General features: G+C 40.6%; 1 protein-coding gene across 2 annotated transcripts in view; it reads right to left on the bottom strand.

Moving 5' to 3' along the window:
• The window catches only part of sh3yl1 (SH3 and SYLF domain containing 1), a 188826-nt gene that overhangs the window by 163007 nt on the left and 11899 nt on the right, over positions 1–13920 (bottom strand). Inside the window, exon 2 of one of the 2 annotated variants that reach the window (XM_052025148.1) lies at positions 10421–10504. The exons of the other annotated variant lie outside the window; for it this stretch is intronic. Coding sequence (XP_051881108.1) covers positions 10421–10478 — 58 coding nt within the window. The 5' untranslated portion in view covers positions 10479–10504. The remainder of the gene's footprint in view (positions 1–10420; positions 10505–13920) is intronic. 2 annotated transcript variants of the gene reach the window in all.

Genomic DNA, 13920 nt, shown 5'->3' with positions numbered 1-13920 from the left:
TGGCATCATAGAGCCAAACAGCATGGAAACGGGCCCTTTGACCCAATTGTCCATGACAACCACGTCACCGCTAGTCCCATTTGACTTTGTTTGATCCATATCCCTCTGAACCTTTCATGTCCATGTACCTGTCTAAATGTCTCAAAGATTATAATTCTACCCACCTCTACCACTTCCTCTGGCAGCTCATTCCATATACCCACCATCCTCTGTGCAAAAAAAACTTGCCACTCAGATTCCCTTTAAATCTTTCCCCTCTCACCTTAAAGATGAGGTAAAGAAGGAAAATATAATTATTGGAAATGATAAACAGAAGATATTAAGGGAACTAGTGGAAAAATTATTAGAAAAAATTCTGATGGGATAAATCATCAAGAGAAATCAGATTCTAGTAGGATAGATTGAGCAAATGGCAGGGACCTTAGAACTGTTGATGTACAGATGGACCTTAGGGTGCAAGCCCACAGCTCACTGAAGATGGCAATGGAAGTGTATAGGATAGTGAAGAGGTATTTGGTTGCATGCCTTCATAGGCCAAGGCGTGGAGTATAAGAGTTGGGACATCATGTTGCAGCTGTACAAAACATTGGTTAAACAGCATTTGGAGAATTGTGGTTACCACTGAAGGAAGCATGTGGTAACAATAGGAAGAGTGCAGAAGAGATTCACCAGGATGCTGCTGGAAAAGGAGGGCTGTAGTTATATGGAGAGATTGGATAGGCTGGGTTTATTCTCACTGGAATGCGGGAGGCGGAGTGGTTACCTGAGTGGTTATAGAGGCTTATAATATTATGGGGGGCATAGATAGGATGCCCTCACTACAGTTAAACTGTACTTTAAAGAGACATAACCTGCATGCCCTGGACCAAGAGGTGGGAAGTTGGATTATCTGGTTTTGGCCAGGAAGAATATGGTAGGTTTAACAATCTCCCTCTGTCTAAATTTCTGTAATTCTATCATGGGATTACAGGACAAAGTATAGTCAAGAAAAATAAACACAACTTGTGATGTTGAAACTTGGTACAATGACAGAATTTTTAACAAAGTATTCATTGAACGCAGTATTTTATTTACAGCATGGTCCGCACCGCCCATTTTAAACCCCCAAATTAACCTACCCGTACATCTTTAGAATGTGGGAGGAAACTGGATCACCTAGAGGAAACCCACGCAGACACAGGGGAACGTACAAACTCCTTACAGACAGCGACAGGAATTGAACCCCGATCACTGGCACTGTAATAGCGTTGCGCTAACCGCTTATGCTACCATGCCACCCATTGAAACGGTAAAAAAACTACTCAACTGCAGAGCCTGTTAAGAGTTTATTTCAATAAAATAAAACCATAACAATACATAAAATCAAAAGAGTTATACTGACAGATTTCAGAAGTTAAGAACAAGGATATTTCCATTTAACTTCTGAAAATTGTAAGCACAGATTTTACTTATAAAAGTGGAAGGACAAGACTGTGTTGTAATATAGGCAGGTTTTTATTTGACAAATCAAATTACATGATAACCATTCCTATCAAACTGTAAAATACAGTCTAACTATACATTGGATTCCGAAGAAGTACATAACAAGCTAAAGAAAAACTTGAGACCCTCTGTTTTCAAACTGAGGAACATGGCAAAATGAAAGGGATTTAAGACTTGACTGTTTAGTGCCAAGTCATAAAATTTGTATCAGATAGCTTGTCTTTTACTCTGAGGCACAAGATGCACTCATCCACTTGATCAAGAGAAAGACAAGGAATAATGACTTATACTGTAAACTCACTGCACAATATTTGCATCATAACAGTTGTGGGTTACAAAAAATGAATTCCAAAAATGAGAAAAACTATTCAAAGTTTTATTTTTAATTTAAGTTTACTTATAATCAGAATCAGGTTTATTATCATTGACAAATGGTGTGAAATTTGTTGTTTTGAAGCAGCAGTACAGTGCCAAAACATAAAAATCTATAAATTACAAAAATAAATAATGAGTGCAAAAATTCTGAACAATCCAGTGAGTGGTCACATGCTAAGTTAGCTTCCATATGGTGCAAAGTTACTTTGGCTGGAAACACTGCAGGTTCAATTCTGGTTTATCCTAAGTTCACTTACCTCTGCCAGGAGAGAAATAGTTATCCCAAGCCAAAAGATTGAAGAATTAACCAGAAATCCAACTCCTCTATGCAAAAGGAATCACACAGTAGCAAAATGTTCACGTGGGAACATTAAGTAAAGCAGGATTGGACTCAACAGTGAAGTTTTCCACATGTGAGAAAAAGGTAATATTCATTATCTAGACTCATACCTGAAGAATAGCCTTTAAGAGATTATTCAAACTTTGAAAGCCAGCATGACATTGAAGTGAGTTACTCTCTGGGTGTCATTTTGGTCACCAAATCCAAATCGAGTTCAAATTAATGGGCTTAAAAAAAAACTTACACTCAGCTGCAGACCAGGACAGTAAGCTCGGGCAGTCCATACACACTCTCCATTTTGTGTATTTCGACAGCCCTCCACAATAACCCCTCTCTATTCACCAATTGAGCAGCAAATTACAAATTTTACTCAGAGGTCAGAACACTTGTCAACAAGGGGAATTTCTGTGAAGCAAGAGCCTCGAGAGGCTTCAGCACCAATAATTTCCCCTCCAACAAGAGCTGCAAGGCTTCTCTCATCATTCATCTTTGTATACCACTACAGACAGACACATAAACCATTATTCCCAGAATAAGTTATCATCCATTCTGCCACATCTGCTTAATGTTTCCAATATTTTCAGTTTTTACTTCTGATTTAGAGCATTTGTGGTATTTTTACTTTGAATTATAAGTAGACCAAATAGACTAAAGTAAATATTCATCTATACTAGATGACTCAAAGGAACAGAGGAAGAACATAGAACAGTACAGCACAAGAATGGGCCCTTCAGCCCATGATGTTGTGAAGAGTTTTTTTTAAATTCTATTATAGGTGACCCACATTATGAAGGGTTTACATTCCTAGAAAACCATTCGGATCATGATTTTCCATAACGCAAATACCCATTTCACATTGAATCCCATGTTATAAGTGGAGATGCATTCCTATAATTTTTTTTTTGTTTTCCACAGTTTCTCTCAACAAAATGATGGGTATTGCAGCTGCTGGTTTACGACAGTGGTCACTTAAGAGATTACTTTGTCAATTAAAAAACTAGCATGTAACGAAATTGACATAGCACTGCATTACATAGGTAAACCCTACAACACACTGTTCCAAGAACATCACTATGGAAGACTACATGGTTTACGAAAATCTTAAAAGCAGCATTAACAAGTAGGAAAGTAATCTTTAGGATGCCATCTTTACCAAACTCTGATCTGTCACAATACAGTGGTGATTTAAGGATTTGCCATTGTTCTAACCTTCCACAACAGGAAATCATATTCCATTTCAAAAATATTATGATTACTTAACTGCCAGTTGATAATGTTAAAATAACTTTTAAACAACTAAAGATACTTCTGACAAGCTAAGTTTGCTGAAATATAAAAAAAATCAACAGAAACCACTTGCATAAAATCTGAAAAGCTTATTGGTCAACAAGTTCTTTGTAGTGCAGTTTTGTAATATAACCATATAAGCATGTAGAATATAGGGAGATAAAGAATGAAATTAGTTCAGTCCATAAGCATTTTTAATAATATCCAAAGAGAAAGGCTTGTTAAGGATTGAGACAGGTCACAATGATGCAGATTCTGTCATTATATACCCAACTAGATACAGTGGCATGCTAAAGTTTGGGCACCCCTGGTCAAAATTGCTGTTACTGTGAATAGCTAAGCGAGTAAAAGATGACCTAATTTCCAAAAGGCATAAAGTTAAAGATGACACATTTCTTTAATATTTTAAGCAAGATTACTTTTTTTATTTCCATATTTTACAGTTTCAAAATAACAAAAAAGAAAAAGGGCCCAAAGCAAAAGTTTGGGCACCCTGCATGGTCAGTACTTAGTAACACCCCCTTTGGCAAGTATCACAGTTTATAAACGCTTTCTGTAGCCAGCTAAGAGTCTTTCAATTCTTGTTTGGGGGATTTTTGCCCATTCTTCCTTGCAAAAGGCTTCTAGTTCTGTGAGATTCTTGGGCCGTTTTGCATGCACTGCTCTTTTGAGGTCTATCCACAGATTTTCGATGATATTTCAGTCAGGGGACTGTGAGGGCCATGGCAAAACCTTCAGCTTGTGCCTCTTGAGGTAGTCTATTGTGGATTTTGGGGTAGTCCATTGTGGATTTTGAGGTGTGTTTTGGATCATTATCCTGTTGTAGAAGACATCCTCTTTTCATCTTCAGGTTTTTTTTTACAGACGGTGTGATGTTTGCTTCCAGAATTTGCTGGTATTTAATTGAATTCATTCTTCCCTCTACCAGTGAAAAGTTCCCCGTGCCACTGGCTGCAACACAAGCCCAAAGCATGATCGATCCACCCCTGTGCTTAACAGCTGGAGAGGTCTTCTTTTCATGAAATTCTGCACCCTTTTTTCTCCAAACATACTTTGCTCATTGTGGCCAAAAAGTTCTATTTAACTTCATCAGTTCACAGGACTTGTTTCCAAAATGCATCAGGCTTGTTTAGATGTTCCTTTGCAAACTTCTGACGCTGAATTTTGTGGTGAGGACGCAGGAAAGGTTTTCTTCTGATGACTCTTCCATAAAGGTCATATTTGTGCAGGTGCCGCTGCACAGTTGAACAGTGCACCACCACTCCAGAGTCTGCTAAATCTTCCTGAAGGTTTTTTGCAGTCAAACGGGGGTTTTGATTTGCCTTTCTAGCAATCCTACAAGCAGTTCTCTCAGAAAGTTTTCTTGGTCTTCCAGACCTCAACTTGACCTCCACTGTTCCTGTTAACTGCCATTTCTTAATTACATTATGAACTGAGGAAACGGCTACCTGAAAATGCTTTGCTATCTTCTTATAGCCTTATCCTGCTTTGTGGGCTTCATTTATTCTAATTTTCAGAGTGCTAGGCAGCTGCTTAGAGGAGCCCATGGCTGCTGATTGTTGGGACAAGGTTTGAGGAGTCAGGGTATTTATAAAGCTTTGAAATTTGCATCACCTGGCCTTTCCTAACGATGACTGTGAACAAGCCATCGCCCTAACAAGCTAATGAAGGTCTGAGACCTTGGTAAAAGTTATCTGAGAGCTCAAATCTCTTGGGGTGCCCAAACTTTTGTGTGGTGCTCCTTTCCTTTTTTCCACTCTAAAATTGTACAAAACAAAAATAATACACTAATCTTGCTTAAAATGTTGAAAAGAATGTTTCATCTTTGACTTTACGACTTTTGGAGATCAGTTCATCCTCTACTCACTTAACTATTCACAGTAACAGAAATTTTGACCAGGGGTGCCCAAACTTTTGCATGCCACTGTATGTAGGGTAGAAGATCATTCTTTGTTGTATACACTAAATGCACAATGGAATGAAATATATAGGTTACTGCAGAGGAATTTCACAAGTGGGAGTTCAACACACACACACCTAACCGTAGAGTCACAAACGATTCTGCAGATGCTGGAATCTGGAGCAACTCACACAAAGTGCTGGAGGAACTCAGCAGGTCAGGCAGCATCTATGGAGGGAAATAAACAGTCGACATTTCGGGTTGAGACCCTTCATCAGGACACTGATCTGGACAACCATGCTAGCTGACAATGTTAGAATAACTTTAAACAACTAAAGATACTTCTGACAAGTACTCCTGATGAAGGGTCTCAACCCGAAACATCGACTGTTTATTTCCCTCCATAGATGTTGCCTGACCTGCTGAGTTCCTCCAGCACTTTGTGTGCGTTCCCAACCATAAGGTGTTTGATACACAAGGGAAGACTGATTTTATTTTATGGCTTGCATATTTTATTCAGAATGTAAACAAAGGCAAATTGATGGTGTTCAAGGCTACAGATTGGAAGTTGGGTGGAGCATTAGCAGATGGAATTTAATCTTGACAAGTGTGAGGTGATGCATTCTGGAAAGTCAAATAGGGGAAGGACATACACAGTAAATGGTAGGGTGCTAAGGAATGTTGATGAACAGAGGGACCTTGGGCTTCAAGCTCTTAGCTCCCTGAAAATGGTAATACAGTTAGATAGGGTGGTAAAGGCAGCATCTGTCTTCATTGTCTTTATAGGTTGGGGCACAGAATATAAGAATTGGCATGTTAGGTTGCAACTTTAAAAAAAATGAAGGCATTGTGAATAACATTAGCAAGTTTGCTGATGATACAAAGTTGGGTGGCAGTGCGACATGTGAAGAGGAAGTTAGGAGAATTCAAGGTGATTTGGATAGGTTGGGTAAGTGGGCAGATACTTGGCAGATGAAGTTTAATGTGGATAAGTGTGAGGTTATCCACTATGGGAGCAGGAACAGGAAGGCGGATTATTATCTGAATGGTGTGGAGTTAGGTAAGGGGGAAATACAAAGGGATCTAGGAGTCCTTGTTCATCAGTCACTGAAAGTGAATGAGCAAGTGCAGCAGGCAGTGATGAAGGCTAATGGAATGTTGGCCTGTATTACAAGGGGAATTGAGTACAAAAGCAAAGAGATTCTTTTGCATTTGTACAGGGCCCTGGTGAGACCACTCCTGGAGTATTGTGTACAGTTTTGGTCTCCAGGGTTAAGGAAGGATATCCTGGCTATAGAGGGCGTGCAGCGTAGGTTTACGAGGTTAATTCCGGGGATGTCGGGACTGTCTTATGCTGAGAGGTTGGAGAGACTGGGATTGTACACGCTGGAATTGAGAAGATTGAGAGGGGATCTGATTGAAACATACAGGATTATTAAGGGATTGGACAAGAAAGAGACAGGAAATATGTTCCAGATGTTGGGGAAGTCCAGGACCAGGGGGCATGATTTAAGAATAAGGGCTAGGCCATTTAGGACAGAGGTGAGGAAAAACTTCTTCTCCCAGAGGGTTGTGAATTTGTGGAATGTCTGGGCACTTTGAAGAAGGAGCTAGATAGGTTTCTTATAGATAGGGGAATCAAGGGATATGGGGACAAGGCAGGAACAGGATATTGATTGTTGAGGATCAGCCATGATCTCAAAATGGCAGTGCAGACTCAATGGGCCGAATGGTCTACTTCTGCGCCTATTGTCTATTGAGTATCATGTGCAGTTCTGGTCACCACACTATAGGAAGAATGCGGTTGTGCTAGAGAGGGTGCAGAGGAGGTTCATCCCGATGTTGCCTGAAGTGAAGAGATTGGACAGGCTAGGTTTGTTTTCCCTGGAGCGAAGGAGGCTGAGGGTGTGAGCTGAGAAGAGGTACATAAAATTATAGGAACCACAGATACGGTAGATAGAATCTTTTTCTGACTATGGTAGGAAAAATTCTGACTGTGGTAGGATTATCAAAAAGAGGGCACTGAAATAAGGTGAGAGGATGGAGTTTTAAAGGAGATCCAAGGGGAAAAGTGTTTTTCTTTTAAACACAGAGAGTGGTTGATATCTGGAGAATACTAGAGGTTTGGTGGAATCAGCTATGTATAAGAGACATTTACACAGGCAAATAGGCAAGGTTTAGAAGGATATGAATCTAGTGCAGGCAAATGGGATTAGTGTAAATGGGCAAAAAGGTTAGCATGGATGTGGTGGGCCAAAGAGCCCACTTCTATGCTGTACAACTCTGACTGTATGGCTACCTCCTGATGTTGATCAGATAGGCAGTTCTCTGCTAAAAGGTGTCTCAATAGCACTAGATAATACCTGATGTTCCCTAATTACCAAGGAATTGTGCACTTGAACATCTGGTTCCAGCAAATCAATTGGAAATACTGGTGGAAATTTATTTCAGTTGCTTTTTGTTTCTTTCAATAACTGAAGCTTATTTTCAAAATAAAAAAAGCTCCAAACAAAATTCTAAAATAATTACATAGTTCATAATAATATTAGTCATCTAACATGCTTTCATTGCCTTGGCCTGCTCCAAATCCTAAAGCCCTTAATTTCTTCTAAAAAGGAGGCTGGGAGTTTTGATTTGATAATTTTGTCTGAGAGCAGCATCCTGAGCTGAATTTAGACTTTGAGCAAATAAAGTGTACCTAATTTCTCACGTTATATCAGAAACAGTTTAAATATATTTTCCCCTCACTTTCTTCAAATATTTTTGGAAAACATTGCTACAAACCTTTAATGTTATTTAGCAAAAAGAAGAGGGTTTGTGATTAGAAGGTAATTTGACTACACACCTGATATAACCATTTTTGTGAGATTGCACAAAAGAGGAAAATCTTTAAAAACCTAGTTCTGAAAGGATACCTCTGTGGTAAACAGATACAAAGGAGAAAGTGAGTTGGTATGGAGGAAAGAAATTAGTTTTGGGTGAGGTCACTGAATCTTAACAATCATTCAGGTGGAACCAAATTTTAAATTACTAATTCATTCTTTGGATCTGGGCACTGGTGGCAAGGCCAGCCTAATTGCCCTTGAGAAAATGGTGTGAAGCTGCCTTCTTCAACCACTGTGTTGTTGGGGAGGTAGTACCATGAGTTCGATCCTGCGACACAGAACATAGAACATAAAACAGGAACAGGCCCTTCAGCCCAATGTTGCACTGAACTAATAAAGCTAATGACACCTAATCCCTTCTGCCTGCACATAGTCCGTATCCCTCCATTCTCTGCATATCTAAGAACCTGTTAATTGCCTCTATCATATCTGCCTCCACCAACACACCTTCCCAGCAGCACATTCCAGGCACCCACCACTCTGTGTAACAAAAACAAAACTGCCCCACACATCTCTTTTGAACTTTCCCCCTTTTAACCTTAGGCATCTCAACTCTGGGAAGAAGATACCCGCTAACTATCTATGCTGCTCAATTTTATAAATTTCTATCAGGTCTCCCCTCAGACTCTGCTGCTCCAGAGAAAACAACCCAAGTTTGTCTGACCCAAGGTTGTCCGACCTCTCCTTATAGCATATACCTCTAATCCAGGCAGCATCCTGGTAAACTTCTTCTGTATCCTCTCCAAAGCCTCCACATCCTTCCTATAATGGGGCAGCCAGATGCAGCCTAACCGAAGTTTTATAAAGCTGCAACATAACTTCCTGACTCTTGAACTCTATATTTTGACTAATAAAGGCAAGAATGCCAGATACCTTCTTTACCACCCTAGCGACTTGTGTGGCTACTTTCAGGGAGCTATGGACTTGGCCCACAAAATTCCTCTGTACAGCAACACTGTTAAGGGTCCTGCCATTAAATTTTAAATTTTAAAAAAAATTTTATTTACAGCGTGGTTACAGACCCTTCCGGCCCAATGAGTCCACGCCGCCCATTTTAAACCCCATATTAACCTACCCATACGTCTTTGGAATGTAGGAGGAAACCCGTGCACCCAGAGGAAACCCACACAGACACGGGGGAAACGTACAAACTCCTTACAGACAGTGATGGGAATCGAACCCTGATCACTGGCGCTGTAATAGCATCACGCTAACCACTACGCTATTGTGTACTTTCCCTTTACATTTGATCTCACACTTGCCCATATTAAGCTCCATCTGCCATTTCTCTGCCCATATCTGCAATTGATCTATATCCCGCTATATCCTTTGGCAACCTTCTACGCTATCCACAACATCACCAATCTTTGTGTCATCTGCAAACTAACTAAGCCACCCATCCACGTTTTCATCCAAGTCATTAATATACAAACAGCATAGATCCTAGTACAGATCCCTGTGGAACACCACTAGTCACTGACCTCCAGTCAGAATAAGTCCCATTGACTACTACCCTCTGTCTTCTATAAGCAAGCCAGTTCTGAATCCAAAAGGCCAAATCACTGTGGATCCCATGCATTTTTAATCTTCTGGACAAGCCTACTATGAGGAACCTTGTTGAATGCCTTACTAAAAATCCACGTAGACAACATCCACAGCTCTACCTTCATCACCTCCTCAAAAAACTCAATCATGTTAGAAAGACATGACCTGCCCCGCATAAAGCTAGTCCCCAGTTAGACCATGCTTTTCCAAATGCTCATAAATCCTATCCCTAAGAATCATTTTCTTGAAGGACCACTGATATTTCCAAGTCAGGATGGTGTGCGCCTTGGAGGGAAGCCTGTAGGTTATGTTCCATGCACCTGCTGCCCACGTTCTCCTTTGTGGTGGAGGTGACAGATTTAGGAGAGGTTGCAGTTGAAATAACTGAAGTAAACAAAGTGCATATTGTTGACACCCATTGTGCATCGGTGGTCAAGGTAACGTATGTTTGGACAATGCATGACGGAATATTATGGGAAAGGTATGTGGAGGACTGAAGTGGGGAAAAAAAAGGGGTAAAGAAGATGAAAGGATAATGATTAAGTTCAAGCTGGCAAGCAGGGTAATAGGAAGTTGAAAAGTGAAGGAATAAAGACAAGCCCATACAAAGAGGTGTTAATGGCAACATTGCTTCCACAACCTCCACTTCAAATGTTGTCTTCATAACGCCATCTATCCACCATTTCCCACCTGCCATAAAAGACGGAGAAGAGAAAAAGAAATGTTTACAAGTGAAAGCCAGCAAAAAGAAAGACAGTACAGAAAAGTGAGAAAAATCAACAACCATTATTAGGGAAAGAGTGATATTATTCTTACTGGTGATTAACTAGCAACACACATCCACCACACAATCTGTCTAAAAACAGAAAATGCTGTAAAAACACAGCAGGTCAGGCAGCATCAGAGAAAAGAGAAACAGTTAACACTTTAGGTCAAAGATCTGTTCTGATGAAGGGCCATCTACCTGAAATATTAACATTTTCTGTTTCCACAGATGATGCCTAACCTACTGAATTTTTCCAGTATTTTCTGTTATTTCAGATATCCAGTGTTTGCAATTTCTTTTGATTTTCAGTTACACATGATCTGTCTCTGTTCAGAGAGTAGGATGTCACTGAATTTCTGAAGAAGTGACCTCACAGAAATTCCTTCAACAGTTCTGGAAACAGTGGGGACCAAAAGATGAAATGTAATATGTGCACTGGAAGGAAATCAAAGAATTATGATACCAACAACTTCTGAAGCTAACGCAATAGGATTTTCAATCAAAAAATATCACATTATAATATAATAATCTGCGTCATAGTGAAAAGATTTCCCCATAATGATCCCACCTCTCCCCCACCCCATTCCTGTAACTTCCCCCTGCAACAAATTAAACTCTGGGCCTTTCTGCCGTGACAACATTACAGAAGTACCTGCTTCTTAGGCAGTGCGTTCCATCCTTTGTATAAAAAATTTCTTCCTCAGGTCCCCTCTAAACTCTTCCTCCCTTCCCCTAAATCAATGCCTTCAAGTTTTAGATACCAATGCCATAGGTAAAGCTTTCATACTATCTACCCAATCTATGCCTCTCATAATTATGTATAGCATCATCAGGTTCCCCCCCTCAGCCTCTTCTGTTCCAAGGGGAAAAAAAACACCAATCCAATCTCTCCTCATAGTTGAACTTTCCATCCCAGGCAACATCCTGCTTCATCTCCTGTGCACCCCCTCCAACTCAACAGTATCTTTCCTATGGAGCAGCAACCAGAATTGCACCACAGTGTTCCAGCCGTGGCCTAAGTCACGTTTTATGAAGTTGTACCATGACCTTCCTGTTGTTATACCTGATACCCTCCCTAAAAACTGCATGCATCCCATGTCTTTTTCACCATCCTATTTACCTGTCTAACCACCTTCAGGAGTCCCTGAGGTCCCCCATTCCTCAATACTCCCAAGGTGTATGTCTTATTAAAACTCCCAAAATGCATCACCTTGTATTCATCAGGATTAAATTCCATCTGTTATTGCCCTGCCTAATTTACCAACCAATGTCATTCTTAACACAATTATCAACATCCTCCCCATTATCAACACCACCACCACCACCAATTTTCATGTCATCTGCAAACTAACCAATCATACCTCCTACATTCAGATCCAAGTCATTAATATATATAACAAATAGCAAGGGTCCCAACACAGATCCCTGTCCATGGTTACAGGCTTCCAATCACAAAATATGCTTGGTCGACTGAAGTTTGTAACTTTGACGATTCTAAGTACTTTATGGCTGTGACATTAGAATGAATTTGACAAGGTCCCACATGGTAGGCTGGTCCAGAAGTGGTGGTGTAGGGTTGTTTTTCAATCTGGAGGCCTGTGACCAGTGGTATGCTGCAGGGATCGGTGCTGGGTCCACTGTTGTTCATCATCTATATTAACAATTTGGATGAGACTGTAGTTGACACGGTTAGTAAGTTTGCGAGTGACACCAAAGTTAGTGCTACATTGGACAGTGAAGGTTACTTAAGATTACAACAGAACCTAGAACAAAGGGAAAAGTCGGACAAGGAATGACAGATGGAACTTAACTTGGACAAGTGCAAAGTGTTGCATTTTGGAAAGTTAAACCAGGCAGGACTTCCACAGTAAATGACAGGGCCCTCGACAGCATTGTAGAACAGAGAGACTTAGTGGGTACAAGTGCATAGTTCCCTGAAGGTGGTGACACAGGTCAACAGGGTGGTGAAGGTGGCTTTTGGCATGCTTGCCTTAAGTCAGTCAGGGCACTGAGTACAAGAGTGAGACATCACATTACAACTGTACAAGACATTGGCAAAACCACACTTCTGGTTGCCGAGCTATAGGAAAGATGTTATTAAGCTGGACGTTGTGCAGAAGAAATTCATAAGGTTGTTATCGGGACTGGCGGGTTTAAGTTAGAGGGAGAGACTAGATAGGCTAGGGCTTTTTCCCTGGAGCGTAGGAAACTGATGGGCAACCTTATAGAGGTATACAAAATGATGAGGAGCATGGATAAGGTGAATAGTCACAGTCTTTTTCCCAGGTTAGGGGAATCTAAAATAAGGGAGTCTAAAACATAAGATTTAAAGTGAAAGGGGAACAATTTTCAACACAGAGGATTGTGGTTATGTGGAATGAGCTACCAGAGGAAATGGTAGAGGTGGGTACAACTGCAACAGTTAAAAGGCATTTAGGCAGGAGTGATGGCTTTTGTTGTTGCTAATAATGAACTGCGTATCCTGAAAAAGGAGATTGGAGAACTCTGTCATAGATTAACAGGAGGGAAAAAAAAGAAATCGCAAGGATAGTAATATTCAGGTTACTGGTGATAACACATGATTGTCTGCATAGTAATAACAATTGCAGTAAATTTGTAGCTACAGTTATATTACATCAGTGAATGGTTGCTAACCTTTTGGCACCAGGATCAATTCTGGAACAGAAATATTACCATAAAACAATACAGCACAATACAGGCCCTTTGGCCCACCATGTTGTGTCACCCTTCAAACCACACCTAAGACCATCTAACCCCTTCTTCCCACATATCCCTCTATCTTAAATCCCTCCATATGCTTATCTAACAACCTCTTGAACATGACCAACGTATCAGCCTCCACCAACACCCCAGGCAGCACATTCCATATACCAACCACTCTCTGGGTGAAAAACCTCCCTCTGACATCTCCCTTGAACTTCCCACCCATTACCTTAAAGCCATGTCCTCTTGTTTTGAGTATTGGTACCCTGGGAAAGAGGCGCTGGCTGTCCACTCTATCTATTCCACTTAATATTTCGTATACATCTATCATGTCTCCCCTTATCCTCCTTCTCTCCAATGAGTAAAGCCTTAGCTCCTTTAGTCTCTCCTCATAATCCATACTCTCCAAACCAGGCCGCATCCTGGTAAATCTCCTCTGCACCCTTTCCAACGCTTCCACGTCCTTCCTATAATGAGGCGACCACAACTGGACACAGTACTCCAAGTGTGGTCTAACCAGAGTTTTGTAGAGCTGCATCATTACCTCGTGGCTCTTAAACTCGATCCCATGACTTATGAAAGCTAACATCCCATAAGTTTTCTTAACTACCCTATC

The sequence above is a fragment of the Pristis pectinata genome, chromosome 10, assembly GCF_009764475.1.
Source record: "Pristis pectinata isolate sPriPec2 chromosome 10, sPriPec2.1.pri, whole genome shotgun sequence".
NCBI classification, from domain to species: Eukaryota; Metazoa; Chordata; class Chondrichthyes; order Rhinopristiformes; family Pristidae; genus Pristis; species Pristis pectinata.
Note: the sequence above shows the minus strand (reverse complement) of the source record. Positions and strands in the feature narration are given on the sequence as shown.